The sequence below is a fragment of the Corella eumyota genome, chromosome 1, assembly GCF_963082875.1.
Source record: "Corella eumyota chromosome 1, kaCorEumy4.1, whole genome shotgun sequence".
NCBI classification, from domain to species: Eukaryota; Metazoa; Chordata; class Ascidiacea; order Phlebobranchia; family Corellidae; genus Corella; species Corella eumyota.
The window spans coordinates 13,381,840-13,398,463 of record NC_137490.1 but is presented as its reverse complement, the minus strand read 5'-3'; the positions used below and the strand labels follow the sequence as shown (position 1 = coordinate 13,398,463).

At 28.4% G+C, this 16,624-nt stretch overlaps 4 protein-coding genes across 5 annotated transcripts; 3 read left to right on the top strand and 1 right to left on the bottom strand.

Annotated features, from left to right (window-relative positions):
- The first annotated feature begins 1,336 nt into the window (after positions 1 to 1,336).
- Positions 1,337 to 2,181, top strand: LOC145750816 (anaphase-promoting complex subunit 13-like). Its single transcript, XM_082566894.1, has one exon. It carries the CDS (start codon positions 1,423 to 1,425, stop codon positions 1,624 to 1,626), a length of 204 nt encoding a protein of 67 aa, XP_082423020.1. The 5' UTR covers positions 1,337 to 1,422; the 3' UTR covers positions 1,627 to 2,181.
- On the top strand, positions 2,120 to 3,019 carry LOC145750795 (ATP synthase mitochondrial F1 complex assembly factor 2-like). The gene has a single exon (XM_082566875.1). It carries the CDS (start codon positions 2,120 to 2,122, stop codon positions 3,011 to 3,013), a length of 894 nt encoding a protein of 297 aa, XP_082423001.1. The 3' UTR covers positions 3,014 to 3,019.
- A 221-nt stretch (positions 3,020 to 3,240) lies between these two features.
- LOC145750806 (mitochondrial import inner membrane translocase subunit Tim22-like) lies at positions 3,241 to 5,034 on the top strand. Its single transcript, XM_082566885.1, has 3 exons — positions 3,241 to 3,475; positions 3,552 to 3,739; positions 3,899 to 5,034. The coding sequence occupies exons 1-3, from the start codon at positions 3,241 to 3,243 to the stop codon at positions 4,052 to 4,054; spliced, it is 579 nt and encodes a 192-aa protein (XP_082423011.1). The 3' UTR covers positions 4,055 to 5,034.
- Positions 4,105 to 14,243, bottom strand: LOC145750777 (trafficking protein particle complex subunit 10-like). Of its 2 annotated transcripts, XM_082566856.1 has the most exons (26): positions 14,085 to 14,243; positions 13,640 to 13,860; positions 13,322 to 13,524; positions 13,018 to 13,213; positions 12,658 to 12,769; positions 12,182 to 12,429; positions 11,774 to 11,971; positions 11,322 to 11,459; positions 11,060 to 11,202; positions 10,060 to 10,200; positions 9,740 to 9,886; positions 9,350 to 9,551; positions 9,185 to 9,239; positions 8,841 to 8,905; positions 8,538 to 8,648; positions 8,223 to 8,417; positions 7,862 to 8,004; positions 7,626 to 7,777; positions 7,195 to 7,347; positions 6,667 to 7,067; positions 6,334 to 6,450; positions 5,731 to 5,970; positions 5,294 to 5,476; positions 4,902 to 5,049; positions 4,542 to 4,739; positions 4,105 to 4,481 (listed from the first exon to the last, which is right to left on the bottom strand). In XM_082566856.1, exons 1-26 carry the CDS (start codon positions 14,107 to 14,109, stop codon positions 4,351 to 4,353), a joined length of 4,266 nt encoding a protein of 1,421 aa, XP_082422982.1. In that variant the 5' UTR covers positions 14,110 to 14,243; the 3' UTR covers positions 4,105 to 4,350. The 2 variants fall into 2 exon arrangements, with proteins under 2 accessions (XP_082422982.1, XP_082422990.1); XM_082566864.1 differs by lacking the exon at positions 6,334 to 6,450.
- Positions 14,244 to 16,624: the final 2,381 nt, after the last annotated feature.

The following is a 16,624-nucleotide window of genomic DNA, read 5'->3' as shown; positions in this document are numbered from 1 at the left end:
CAAAACCACATGTGACAGACCTTTACATACATTTGACACCTATGCAACTAAACCTGTGCCATAGTCTACCACTTAAGATTTCTCAAATTTAAAATTTTTGGTAAATCCTCTTAGCTTACTAACATTTAATATAAACCATCTTAGGCTATTTGTGTAGTTTTAGTTAGCCTACGTCAGCTAAGGGAAGTATAGCTGTGTTAGCATTTCCGTTTAGGCCTATCCAGGTTTCAACTTTCATATGTAAGGGCATAGGTTTTATGTTATGTCGTTTGGTCATAATCTTAGAAATAAAAAAATTTCACACTAAATTTCTAGTTAAAACACTTGAATGAATCATGTACCATATGTCAAATGACGTTATATGTTTTTTTATAAAGATAAAAGTTGCTGATTTTTAGGTTTTGATCAAATAATGATTACTAAGACTGTTCTACGGTGTGGAATAAGATTAGTTTTAAAAATAACAAATAGATTCATCATGATTATGGAAAACCGCAAATGACACTTTAACTGTTATTAGCAAATATAAAAAGTTAATTGTTAAAAGCTAATAGTTCTAACACCAATTAATGATCATGAAACTATTTATAATCATTGCATTAATAAACAAATATTATATAAAGTTAATCGCTATTACTTTATACTGACAAAGCCAAATTTAACTATACTAAAATTTTTACCATTTAAGCTATATATTTATGCCTAATTTTTTAAAGATAACTAACTATATAGGCTTTCTAAAAGGTTCCCATTATAAAACTTTTTTTTGTTTGCAAACGTTATTACACAAAATAATGTGTTTCCTTCCAAACCCAATAATAAGGAGAACAGAAGTTGAAATTTTATTTCATCCTTGTTTCAATATGAAACCAAGTCTTTTTTTAAGTTAAATGTTTATATATTGGAGAACGTAGTAAATCTTAAGGTGATTTTTTGCAGTTACAGATCTGCTTTTATTTAACGAAACAGGAAATGGGGTTAAGTGTATCGTAACCATAAACCATTTTCAATAAAAGAGAAGTCAACAATAAAAAAGATGTTCCCGAAAATTATTTACCAATAAGTTTAATTAACTTTCACCACGTCAGTAAGGTGGAAAAATAAATTATTAAAAATAACTTAAAAAATCCTATTGTGGTGCTTAATATTTATGGTAATGCGACCATATTCCGTCGAGCTATTTTGTAATGGAACATTGTCAAATGAGGTATAATTTAAAAGCAAAAAATTAATAAAGATAACATTTTACTCTGTAAAATGATTTAAAATTTTGTCTTGGCTCGTTTTTCAACATTTTGTGGGTCACATAACAATCACCACCACCGTTTTTACCTAATGCACATGTGAGCCTGCCAGAATTTAAAATAATAAAAACACATCTTAACAACAACAAAAATTTGTAAGCAACTTAAAAATTAAGTTATGGATAGCGAACTACGTATAGATGGACAATTAATTAATATTATTGACAAAGATTGGATTAACGATGAACTACCTTTAGAAGATATAGAAGTTCCAATTGACGAATTACCTGTTTTCGAACAAGACAATGGAAATAACAAAGAATCGATCGTCGAATTGGACAAAAAGTGGAATGATGACAATTTACAAACTGTAATACAATAATTATATTATAGCTACAGTTAAATAGGTCTTGGTTCTGTGTGGGGTAAAATGTTTACAGACCACATTGTAAAATGTTTAAAGACCATTTTTTACATGAAAATTAAAATGTATAAACCTATAAACCAGTCTGGAAAGTAAGGCAGTGTGCACGCACGAGATTTTATTCATTAAAAAAAATGCACGCCTGGAATTGGCGTTTTGCACGCCTGGTGTCTTAAAAAAATGTGCACGTGCAGTACTGACGCCTAAAACACGCTAACATATATCACGCGTGCACGCCTAGACCGGTAATTTTGGTACGCGTGCACGCGCGGTGACGCATTTTTTTACGCTTGCACGCACGAGATCTCGTCGAAAACTGCCCTACTTTCCAGACTGGCCTATTAATATGTTAATATGTAAACAATATAATTTATACAAAAGTATAAAACATTTTGTTTCTTTAGATTTTACTAACAAGACATTATTAGTCTGTTAGTATGGGCATTTCATAATGTGTTATTGCGAAAAAAAACATTTTCTATTTATATATATAAAACAGATTTTTTTAATTAGGATTAGTTTAAGTGTAAAGAATCAAATGTTTAAAAAAATTTGTTTCAATAAAAGTGTCACTAAAAGCTTAACAAGGCACATCAGACAATTATCTGAACTTAAAAAGTTTTACAATAATGCATATCTGTGCCAAGCTGATACTGGTTATGAAATAAATTTGGATCAACGGAAATTAAAAACACCTGGCGGCGATGTTTTGCGAGTACCCACAAGGGACTTGGCTGGAATGGTCGTCTCTGAATGGTCACAACAAAAAGATACAATTCAACCTGAATTAATGCCAATTACTGCACTATGTTATGCTGCTGTTGATCAATCACCACAAAGAAGTGCAGAAGATTTAGTTCGGTCGGCAATTAAGTTTTTACACACAGATACTATATTGTTTCATATGGAATCACCTGAGGAATTACAAAATTTACAAAATGAAAAATGGGGAAAAATAATTGATTACATTCAAGATAAACACTCAATTTTGATTGAACATACTTATGGTTTTGGTAAACCAAAATTTAGCTTAAATATAGACAACGTTTTAACTAATTATTTACTTACACTTGATTATTGGAGCATTACCGGTTTCGAAAAAATGACAAATGTTTTAAAATCTTTGCTGTTGTCATTAGCGGTAATAGACCGCTATATTACTATAGAAGATGCTGTTAGCCTTTCACGCTTGGAACAAGAATACCAAGTTTCCAAGTGGGGAAATGTTGAATGGTATCATAATATGGAATTGCTTGATTACAGAATGAAGACAGCAGCTTGTGCTGTTTTCATTCAGTTGTGTTGTGAAGAATCAACAACTGTCAAGTACCAAAAAAATTTATAGCATGAAATTGTGTTTGATGCCAATATAGTGACAAATTAATATTTTGACATTATCTATGTTACCAAATTTCTGTTCATGAATTATTTTGAATGGGAATGTTAAGAAAGTAACTGTATACCATAAAAATATGTATTTATTTATAAATTTTTGTTATGTTTTATCCTAACCCATTAACTTTATACCAGTTAGCTATTCTTATTTGATATTTTTAATAGATATAAGTAAAAATGGATGGGAATCATGTTGCAGGGGAAATACAGAATGAACCCTATAAATACTCGTTCAACACTCTCACCTATAGCACTGTTTTAAAATATATGGTGGGACCTGATAAATTAAAAAGAACCACTCCTTACCCATATCTTGGGGGCATACCCGCTCCAGAAAAAAGCCTTAATGAAAGGAGAATTGAAGCAATGATGGGGTCCTGTCTTTTTAAAGGAGCAATTTCATGCGTTGGGGGTAACCTTTTTAAATATTTTATGTAATTTTTAAAGGTATAAAACTTGGTAATAAAATTTCTGTTCAAAAATTTCAGGTGCTGGATTTGGAGTTGTTTTCGGTTTATTTACTTTAGGAGTCGAATCACCTTCTCACACTGATCCAACTAAAGTTCCTACAATTAAAGAAACCTTAAAAGAAATGAGAACAAGAATGGGTTCCTATGCTAAAAACTTTGCAATGATTGGTGTTATGTTTTCAATGACAGAATGCGCCATTGAATCGGTTAGTATAACATAGTTTTGTTCTACAAAATAAATCCTTTTTGACCTTAGTAATGTTAAAACCACTTACCCAGTGCTTTAAATGGCCCTAGGTACCATTCACTGAGAAAATGCAATACTACCCAATATTACCCTAGTAAAATACATTTAATTTTTTTAGTATCGTGGAAAAAGTGACATGAAAAATACCCCAGCAAGTGGATTTGTAACAGGGACTTTAATTGGACTACGGGGAGGCTTACGTGCCGGACTTTTATCTGGATTCGGTTTCGCTGCATTTTCTACTGCAATTGATTATTATTTTCTTCATAGATGACCAACATCAAATAAAATAAGTTCAACCTCTTAAATCTTTTCTTACTTTTAAGTTTTTGTATTATATGTCATTGTTTAAATTATTCCACACTTGAAGTATGATTTTCAATACATTGTTGATGTTTATGCTGCTCTGTGATTGTATGTTAGTTAATACAACTTGACAAAGCCATAATGAAGGTCCATAGTTATTTTCTGTTTGTGGCCCTGACAAAAATATTCAAATTCCGTGACAATAAATTTTTATTTTAACTCATATAAATAATATTTGATACTTAAACATGGCTTGGCATTTGATTAAGTTTGTTCATCAGGATCGGTAACTAAAACCTGTCGGCCAAGATGATTGTAAACCACCTCTCCAGGTTTAAATTTGCGCAAGCGTGGTGGTTTTAACACAGGGCTGTTTGTAGAACTTAAACTTTCATCTGCCAAAAAATAAACAATTAAAAAAAGTGTTTTATAAAATATAAGTTTATATAACTTACCCAGTTCTGTTGTTTTTCGTTTTAAATATCTCTGCAAAACTACTAAGGGTAAGTGCAGGTTGCCTGGCAATAGGGCCATTATCTCCAAAGTAGCAGTAGCAATCTGGTTTGTTGCATTCTCTTTATTGGCACTTGAACCCAAACCTAGAATACCATTGCTTTTTCCACAAACTGCCCATCGACCTCTTGAATCTAACACTATAAAAAATGGCTAACTTATAAGCCTAATAATAATTTTTTACAGTGGTATTTTAATAACCTATTAATACTGTTATTCTATAGTTACATTTAAAAGCAGGCAAAAATAAATGAAATCACAACACCACACTAACGTTAATTAACTGTTTCTACACACTTTACCTTGAAACATAACCAGATGTTGATCGTATTTTGTGGCCTCATGATGTTCATCCCCCCTTAATCGTTCAACTTTTATACACAGATTAGTCATTGTAAGACTGCGTAATTCTCCAGGTGTTTCAAGTGTGCAAGTTACTGAGTAGATTGGCTAAATGAAGGTTTATCATTACAACATATTTAAATTTATACCTAGGTAACTTGTTAAATAGGTTTTAGGCCATTTTAAATTCTTGTTTTTTAACCTTTAATGTATCTTCTTATATTTTTACTGATTTTTTGCTGATTTAATAATTAATTTACTAATTTAAAAATTTTAGTATAAAAATTTAAAATAAAAATTAAGATGTTTTAATGAGAATATGGATAACAGTTAGCTAAATAAAACGAATTACCAAGGTGTTCTCAATTTGAAATTTGTATATTGAGGTAGATGTAGTTGGTTCATTTTGTTCAACATCATTAACTTGATTTGAAGTGAGATCCACTTGAAAATGAAGTGAAAGGATGTCCGGCATTGATAAAGCTTTTTGATCGATTTTCCAAGCAAACTGGCAAGTTGAATTTGCTTTTAACACCTTAATAAAAATAAACAACCCACATAGATGTAATAATAGGTAAGCACTAATATTAAGTTTTTTTAGTATTAAGTATCTATAACATGACAAAAATTAAACTAAATTTTTACTGTTATAAATTCCCTAAAAAACATAGTGTCTGGAATCATCTTATCTATGATGCATTTACCATGTTTACATAACTGTATGTAGCATGAATTACTAAGTTAAAATAAGCTTGTTTAAATAAAAAACTATAATAGTTAAAAACTTGCCTTTGAGTTAGCTGAATGTAAAGCTATAGACTTACAATCTTCATTATTTACTAATTTCAATTTGGAATTAAACAAATTCAAAGCTGTTACGGTTGCATTGTTTACAACAACACTTATAATATGACTGCACGTGGTAGAATTAAAAAATAATTTAGTAGAATGATTGTACTGGAGTGGTTTAATAAATGATAGTGAGGTTGTGGTTGACGGCAGTTCGTCCCAAGTTGTGTCAATGACAATCTGGTAAAAACAAAATTTTGTCAGATACAACAGGTTATTAAATAATTGCAGAGCACAATGGTTTGGTGCAACATTACACCTTCCTAGAAGTCATGGGTTTGGTTTCCAGTATTACCATGCCAATAGTACTGTTGAGATATTTAACACCAGTTACTTAATCAAATTTTTACTCAAAATTTTATCCAAATAAATGAATATAACAAATAAATTTACCAAAAATATAAAAATTTGAAATTTAACTTGACTTAAAATAATTGTAATATATAAAATATTATGCTGCAAAAATATTTTTAGTTCAAGATAAGTTTTAAGCCTTAACGTTTTAAATGTTTATCATGAAACAAAATAAAATCAAATGCTTACATCATGCATAGTATTTTTAGAATAAACTTGTTGAAATTTGTTAGGCGAGCTTTTAACAAATGGAGTTAAACCAACAGCAGATCGTGAGGGTGAATGTTTGGTGAAATGAAGTGATCTCTGCCAAAAAAATTACTTAATAAGCAAAAAATATTATTTAAAGCAACAGAATTGTGCTGTGTTGGTAGAAAATAAATTGCTGTTATAATATTTTTAATGCAATTAAGTTAGGCTTGAATAATAAAGTTGTGCAAAAAGCCAAATAAAAAATAGTTATTTCATATTTAGTGCTGTTAGATAAAATGTAAACCAAAGAGTTATTTAAATAAAAAATACCTGTGGGGTGAAAAAAGTTTTCTCCTCTTCAATATCCTCTTCCTCGGAAGAAGAACTTAAAGTAATATTTTCATTTGTAAGATTTTTTCCTTTCTCACTATCTTTGTTAATATTTTCCCCATTTATTTCTAACATAGGAGGGGTTAAGTTATCTGCTTTGGGTTGTGATGCGTTCGATTTTAAATCATCAATTTTTTTATTTGTTTCTTTGTTATTGGAATCGGATAATATTTTGTCGTCATTAAGAAAATTGTCTGTGTCAAGCGATAAGTTAGACTTACTAATTTTCTTTTTTCGATCTTCGTTAGATAAGTTTTTATTATTTAAGTCAGATTTTAGTTTTGGGTATTGAAAATATGGGGTTGATGGTGCACTGTGGGTTCTTTGATGTCTTTTCTTTTCTAAATTTATTTAAATAAATGTGAGTAAAATTAATAATATACAATTATTTTTACAAAGATTTAAACTAAAAAACTAATGGTAAAAAATCAACCAACTTAACATAGTGTTTTAAAATTGAAAACTTACCAATATTGTGTAAAGTGGGTGAAATTCTGCATATGCAAGCAATTGTGATAATAATTGTGTTGTTGTAGGTTGATATTGGAAGTTTTATGCTGTATTGGTAAGCTGCCTTTTGATCCAAACTTGATAACGATTTTTGTTTCTCTTTCTTCCCATCTTAAACAACACAACTTTTTTACTTTTTAAGTAGGGCATCAAACAAATCAAGTTTTGGCAAATATTTTAAGGTAAATCAATTAAAGGGTTGTGGTATAAAAAGTAGCCCTGCAAAAGATTTTAGCTTTTAAATATGAGGGAAAGTCTTTCAAAAAGATAGGGTATTGGTAGGAAAGTGTTGTTCTACAATATGGAAATGACAAACTAAACTAGTCAGTTGTTTATTACAAAAATCAAAGATGTTTAATATAACCACATCATAATATGCACTTTTTTACCTATGGTTAAGGTTATTGTAGATTCAACAATATGAAGTAACTGGATATTTTTGTGAACTTTCAAGTTGATGACATTGCCTTTTTCCCCTGTATTGTCATAATCACCGAGATTAATAACAACATCAAAATGTTGTAGAACACCACATATAAGCCTAAAAATATATTAAAAAATTTAAATTTGTAAAAAACTAATTGAGGCAATAACAAGCAAATTTAAAATCAATTTAGCTATCTACCTTTTTCCTTGATCAATAAACACAGTAGGCAGTCGATTTGTCACAGTATAACAAACAGTAGGATAAAAACGAGGCAGCACGAAAGAAATATTGTTAAATTTTAGGTAGAGTTGATGCAATATAAAAGATCCGCTAATATCAGTCTAAAAAACAAAATATTTGAAAAAAAAATGTTTTCCTTAATAAAATTGTGAAGATATTTCAAAACAAATTTTGTGAATATCTTTTTTGGAAAGCTTGATTAATTTTTTTTAAATTAATTTTTAATGTAGGAAGGTCGGGCTACTACAAGATGGCAGCAGTGGGGACTGAACACAGGACTTTATGTAGTAAATTTTATTACAAACACTACCATACTTACCTTTATCAGAAACTTTGAAACATTGTGTCCACTATTAAGAGTAATTTGGCCAAGATTTAGACAACAATTCGAGTCATCCATAACTATTGTGGGAATGATTGTTTGTATCCCGATTTGTGATTGAACGCTATCTTGTCGCCGTAGCAACACATTTGCATGCTTACAAGTGATTCCTGACCAAGTAACTTTTTCATCCTAAAAAATTTGAAAATTAAAAAAAACTTAATTAAATGAACCCAAGTATCAATTCTTAAATAAATGTACAACCCTTTAATAATATTGCTCAATTTTTTTATTTTTAAAATTAATATTTACCTCCACTTCATAGGAATCTTGTTGATCATGCATTTCGATAAAAAATTTAAACTTTGAAACACATTTTTCCACAGCAGCATTATTTTCAATTGTATGATTTAAATTCACTAACTAAAAATAAAAAGGAAGTCTCAAAAATAAAATATTAATAATTTTGCAAAAAAATATATATTCACATCACCATTTAGCATTTAAATAAGCTCAAATTAACAAATATTTTTAAAATAATAATTTAAAATTAAAAAAAAAATATTTTTTATGTACATAAAAAATTTCATAACTTAGTTTAAATAAAATTTTCACCTGAATAGCAGGTAAAAATTGGTTTTCATTACTTTCTATACTTGTAACATTATTATTTTTGGCAACTGTTTTTAATATAAAAATTGTTTGCATTAGTGTTTAAAAAAGCATAAACACCCAAAACTAGTTTTGAATAAAAACTAAGGTTTTAATATTATTGAAATTTTAAGAATAAGCAAGTTAACAGTAAATTTTTTATTTACAAATCATCTTTATTTTGCATAGCCTTGAATGTCAAAAATTCAAATATAGTTTAATCAGTTTAAGTTAACAAAAATCAATTTAAACAAACACCAGATATCAGAAACAATATGTAGATTTATTGAAAACTAATATTAATTTACCTTTTGCTATTTTTCTTTTCTTATCTACAGATGAATCAATACCATGAAACGAAACCTAAATAAAATAACAAAATAATGTTTATAACAATGACCTAACTAAAATAAAGACTTCACGATTTCAAATTGATACTTTTAGTGAAAAAAAATCTTCTACAAGTATATTACCTTAGACCCAGTTGATGTAATACTGGCCTTGTCCCAAACTATAGAATTATTGTTTTCATTTGTTAAATCGTCACTGTATTCGAAACTTAATTCAACACTTTGAAATGTGATGGTTTTTGGAAGGTTGGATATAATTGTAACTTCAATAAACTGTTGAGTGTTTATTCGAAATTCATCTTGAGTTGACAAAAATTGAACTGACCTAAAATTTATAAAATTTAATCAACATTTAAAAAAAGGGGAAATTACATTTTGTCAATAAAAAAACAAAATTATATTAGTATATTAAATGTAAGTTGCAAAGCCTATTACATCACATTTAGCCTTATAAATTAAATTTTTGCACATTAACATACTTTAAAAAGTATTTTAAGTTATTGATATACTTACGATATTGTAGCTAAGGGCCAAACATTTACAGACATCTTTTTCTCATTAAGATCATTTGACATCGTCATAAACTCATTACAATAAAACTCCTTTTCCTCTTTACAAAGATTCTTATCACACATAAGCGCATAACAGAGTTTTAAATATCTAAAAATTGTTGTAAAAATAGTTAAAAGTCATGTAGGTTGATTTAGGGGCATAAAAAATTAAGAGTAATAATATTACGAGTAAAAAATAAATATTTCGTGCACTTTATTTTAATACAAGATGCTTTAACAACTATGATTTATACTAAAAAATGCATTAAAGGGCCTACTTACTTTTTAACACTACTCATTTGCTTGTAACACTTTGCAAGGTTTTTTGTGGCAACCAATATAAGTTTAGTCCAACCCTCCATATAATACATTCTTAATGCGTCTAACAAATAACTTTCAGCTTGGCTTGGTTCACCTAACATTCTAAAAAAAATAGAATTCTAAATTTAAATAGCATTAATTTTATGTTCAATTTTCAATAAGGGTAAAGGTATTTTGGGATTTTATCATTGAAACTTTTAAAAAGTAGTCTTTGGACATAGACCAGGGTTCGAATTAACGTTTAAAAAACGATTCGCTAAAAATGAGGTTGAATTTTTAGAGCAATAATTAGGTCCAAGTCATAATCTTCGTTTTTTGATAACACTTGACGCGTTGCGTGACTTTTTAAAATGTAACCTCTTGTTAAACAATCGTTAATAATTTTTTGCACAAAAAACGAGACATTTTTGATTGCTTTAAAGCTGTGTTATGTATTTAAAAAATTGCGCAAAAACTAAACGAACCCGGAGGTGAAGTTTACGCATTGCCAAAACATGGAAAGTTATTGTTATTAAATGCCCTATAGTAACCTACATTTACGCAGGATTATGTTGATGTAATTAAATGAGTGTGAAACCGGTTTAAAATAGATCGTAAAAAATACACAAATACACACGAAAGTTTTATTATTGCCTTAACCTTTAGTTTTATTATTGCCTTAATTCGCTATTTCCAATATATTTGTAAAAAACGATTCGCTAATTTAAAAAAACGATTCGCGTTTAGCGAATAGCGACCCGTTATTTCGTTCCCTGTAGACACACACATTTGTACCTGTTTTACTAGTTTAATGATTCCGTTAAAAAAGTTATTTTAATATCATTAATTTCATATGAAATATAATTAATGTCTAAACCGACTTACAAATATAATTTTGCACAGACACTGCCAATTGCTTTGGCAAAAAATTTTAATATCATTAATTTTACATAAATTATAATTGATTTTTAAACCTACTTACAAATAAAATTTCGCTAAGTCACTCCCAATTGCTTTGGCGGTTCTTAGACGTCCCATGTGTTTAAAAGTTCCCATAGCTAGTTCAGAAAGTTCAAAATAATGTTGTTTAAATTTTTTTTTTGAGGAGAGCGCTTCCCTCAAAATCTGTAATAATAATAAAAATATTAAAGAAAATGTATATATACAGTAAGATATCCACAAACATATATAATCATCAAACAAATAAATAAACTATTTATTATAAAAACAATATTTAAACTTACTAGAGCGGGTGAGATCGAGGTTTCACCCCTTTCCTCCCCCTCACCCATCCCACCCAACAAATCAACAACTTTTTGAAGTTGTAAAGAGGTTGTTGCCTTACCAGGCAGCAAGCCACACAAATTTCCAAGAAAATATAACTAAAAACAGACAATTGTGTTAGTCATATTTTTGTAGTGAATATTCAAGATTTCGTGTGAGTAAGTGTAGGCATAATATCCTGCTTTATTGAATTAACAGAAAAAAATGAGATTTGCATTTTCTATTTCCCTTGCAATCTTATTTATAATATTTAATACCGCAAATTTCAATATTTAATTAAATACTTTTCAATATTATTTAAAATTGCTATATACAAATTTAAAATACAATTTAGTTTTGTATATGCTTTTAATTATTCCAAATAACAAAAAAACTTATTGTTACTAACTTAAAATAACTGTATTGCTTTTACCTTGAGTCTAGCCAAGTTCCAAAGTTCAGCATTTTGTAAAACCAGGCTTTCAACTGACATGTCAGATTTTGGTATAACTGTAAAATCATCGGTACTTGCATTTCCATTTGACTCTTGTCCCTTATCCTTTAATGCCCCTACAAGTTCAAGACAACACATAAAAATCCAACATTCTATCGCGCCAGTTGGAATTTCTACCTGCAAGAATATAAAACATATAGAAAACAATAATTTTTTGGTGTAAAACTATATTAATTTGTAGACTCCATATAGATGATATATAAAAAGCTGTTTTATAAGATTTCTCATAGAAAAATTATTTTTAACACATAATCACCTATGTTTCATAATATTGCGGTGTTTTTAATAAAAACGTATCACTAATAGTAAATCAAATCAAACCCTAACCTCTAAAAATTTCACTTCATTTACAATAGAGTGTAAAAAGTTATGCATTCTCTGTGCCACTTCTGCTATTTTGCCCATCTCAAACAAAATATGACAGAAGCGGGTAAACAAATAGTTGCGGATGTCAATTAAAGATGCAGTGTTTGCCAGGATCATATCTCTGGCCTCTTCATCAACTCGTCTCCATAGCAACAAAGAATGCCACCTTTGTATTGGTTTGCCAAATTCTGTAAGCCAATGTGCAACATCTAAAAATAAAAAAAAAACATTTTTAAAAAAGTCGTGATTTTTTTCCACATAAATTTTTTTCCACATATTTTTAATAACTTAAAAAACAACTACTAATAAAAATAACTTTTAAACAATCTCAAATTTTTTAAAATAAAATAAAACAGATAACTTAGACATAATGATAAACATTGCATATTTATTACAAAAAATTTTAAAACGATATTCCAAAAAAAAAGATTACTAACCTCCAGCATTTGCATTTAGAACATATTGAGTAAACATGGCATCAAGTTCATCATATTGAACTAATGCTGATTCCCACATTCCCAACATCTCATACATAAATGCTAGCTCCTCCTATTTTGGAGTTGACATTAAAAAAACAGTAATATATACATTTTAGAAATATAGATTAGGAAACTTGCAACAGTGCAATAGTGTTTCTAAATATTATTATGAGTTACTGATACTAATTTAAAAATGCTTACACTTAATTTAATTTAAAGACAAAATTAGTTATATATCTAAAGAAATTTTATAATAACAAAAAGTTAAAATAAGATTAAATAGTTGTGATACAACAAAAATGCATTTTTTTCTACAACCTGAAGAATAAAATAAGAACAGAATTTCCACGATTTTTCGTTTCTTCGTTCCCTCTCAGTTCTGACTCTATATTCATATTCGGAGACCACCAACTCCATACATCTAACTGTCATGGTAGCGACTTTGTTGGCTAACAACGACCAGCTTTCCTTACTTTTTGTAGATTTCTGCATGGGTTCGTGTAGAACTTGCAACCTACAAAAATTTATTAATTTTATTTTAAAATGATGTATATACATGTAAAAAAATTGCGTTTAAAATTAGTTTAAAATAATTTTGATAACAAGTTTGAAACTCGATTACCTTTCAGGACATTTTGAGCAAAAATCCGATTTTAATTTATCCAAAATTGACATTCGGGGCAGTTGTAACTTTGGTTTTGTAAGTCTGGACAAAACATTTCCACCAACTAACACTATCATCCAGTCTGTGACTTTATAGCTATTCAAAATGCCCAACCAAGTCGAAATGTCATTTCTTACGCTGGATCTGTATTCTTCAATGCTCTAAAGACAGAATAAAAAGTTAATTTAATATATATTTTTAAACTAAGTCTAAATTTTTAAATCAAATTTGCAAAACTTGGTTATTAATAAGAGCATAAAAACTTAGTTTTCTTACATTACAATCTGTCCAAAATATATGAAAATATGGCCTTGTCATTAGGTCCTGGATGTCAAGTAAAACCGCAGTTAAAGGCAAAATTTTCACTTTTAAATGCAAAGGATGACTTAACCTTCCGTAAGATCTTCGCCATTCAACCCTTTGTTTGGATAAAGACTCTCCAAGTCTGGTTGACAATGTGAGATATAAATTTTCATCCCCAGAGTCCGAGAAAGAATCTAATTAACAAAATTTCAAAACTTTATCATTTTTTTTAAATACTCTGAACTTAACATGTTAAAAAGTTTTTTACATTATTACTTGCAAAAACTTTTTAAATACCAACTTTAAGTGCCTAAAATTACAATGAAATGTTTTTATTTAAATTATATATCACATTTGTTTATTATTTAATTGCAGAATAAAATAAGATTTTTGCAAATGTTAGATTGTTTATACTTACAAGTTAAAGTGGACTTGTTTTCCATTTCGTCCAATAATATAAAAAAATGTAAAAATTTGTGGGGAAAATTTATAGGTGATGCACATTGGATGACAAAACTGGCATTACAATTAAACTGACAAATTTACCCATAATTACAATAATCAATTATAAATATTCTTGAGCTAACTAAAAAAAATTCAAGAAATTGTATATATCAGGAAATATCTACACCATGCTTATTATAGAAAAACTAATAGTAATAGAAATGTTCTGGTATTGATTAGTGTGGTCTTACAATGCTCATCATTTATACCTTGTTTTATTTGTATAGCTTTGTTGTTGGACAATTAAAGAACAAAGTCTGAAAGTCACCTAACTGCCTGATAGGCTGAGTGATAGCCCGGTGCAGAACTTGATGTTATTATTACAGTTACAACTTATAACGGGTTCTTTAAATTATTAAATTGAATTACATTTTAACACAATTTCCATTTAATGTGTTTTTAAATACTTGTATTTCAACCTCAATGTTAAAAAAATTATTTGTACGGTTTAATTACCGCCTTTAATAGACGGGTACACATTTTCTAACTTTATTACTATGTTAAACTTGATTTGACAATCCTTAAACAAACAAACATAGGATAACTTCGGATTGGCGGACACGTGGATCATTAAGTATATACGGACCACGTAGGAAGAGCGGACACAATTTTGTTTATTCTTGTTATTTAAATTAGGCAGTCCGATTACAAAGCAGTAGCCTTTTTATTTTCCAAAATATATTTTTTATTACATAATTAATGTTGCATGATTTAAGTACAAACAGATAACATATTCTTTATAGGCTAGCTAGATTTATTTTATAAAATCTGCCAGTTGAATATATATTCAACATTCGGTTATAAAAAAAATACAGGAATTCACTTTTGGTCCTATCGCATATTTAAAGTTTTGTTCCTTCAAAATTTTTTTTTAAGTGTTATCTATTTAGGTATCTATGCGTCCGGAAAATGAATCGTTGCCTCTAACTCACAGCAAGTGAATATCCGAGGTATCCCGCACAACCAATTACAAAAAAACAGGACATAAATATAATATCACGCATGGACAATTCACTTGTGATCTCTTCACGTATTTGCAAAGTTCGTGTAAATAATTTCCCTTTCTTTAAATCTTTAACAAAGGTAAGTAATAAATACTACAGAAACAAGCTCATAATAAACAAATTAAATTCAGGTTAAAATTTTAAAAATTTAAGTTATATTAAATGTTTTAGAAGTATTTTAAACTTCCGCCAAACCTTTACATGTTTTATAATAATTTAAAAATGTGAAATGATTAATTAAGAAAAAATGTCGTAAGTAAAAAACAACAATTAACATTTTACTTTGGCGTCCACCTTAACTTACTACGCTTACGTTTGTGAAAATAAAATTATTTGCTTATACTTAGTTATTTTAAATACCACGTCTTTACAAATTTTTACACATGCGTTTTATTTAACTTTTACCAATTGATACTAAGCAAACGTCGCAGTTGTCTCTTTTTATACAAAAATAAAAGTTATAATATATTTGTTTGCAGTTTGTATATCATAATTTAGCTTATTAGTTGTTATAAACTAACGCGAAAATACGGATTAATCATTTAACATTGCATCATTGAAAATCCACACTGTTTAATGTGATAAGAATTAAATATTGTTTTAATAACTTTTACTTAGAAATCGTATCTAAATTAGAAATACACCGAAAGTACTCTGTCACTTACGTACAGGTATAGACGTCTAGCATATACTGGGCACTTGTTACATTAGTATTTATATTAGGGTAATTGATACACACAAACAATTAAAGGCACGTTCCAGCCGCACATTGTGATTGAAAATTCTTATGTACACAAACGTTAATTTGCATTCGCGCATTCACGTTGTGGTCTGTCTGTAACCTTGCTTATACTACGCAACCTGTAAACTAATATTTGTAACTTAAAATAATCACACGTACGTAAATGTATTAAATAAATATACAAATGTTCATCTTATTTGTAGCAAGCACCCATTTTTAATTTTGTTTTTACTTTTTTGAAGTTTAAAAAATCTTAATAATTTAAAATTACAAGATATTTTGTATCCCTAACGTATAGTTATTTAGAAAAATAAATAAAATGATTTAAATAAATATTCCTTTTTTTATTAATAAAATAAAAACATTTATTTTTTAACATGTTGTGGGATTTTTTAGTTAGTGTTTAAGGTCATTTTATATTTTACGTCGAAACTGATTTTAAAATATGTTTTAATAATTACGCTTAATAATAGTATAAATTTTGGTTTAATAATTAAATTGGTCTCTATAAGACAAAATAAATTATTTTATAATTTCCACAAACTAATTTGTTTATTTTAAAATTAATACCAAATTAATTAGCAATTAGAAAATGTCACTAATTCGAAGAAACAAATTTTAATATACAGACTTCGTTTTATTCGATTTATTTTTAACAATTTCCTTTGTTTTCGCTAACCAGCAGCGAACGAGGATTTCTTTTTAGCA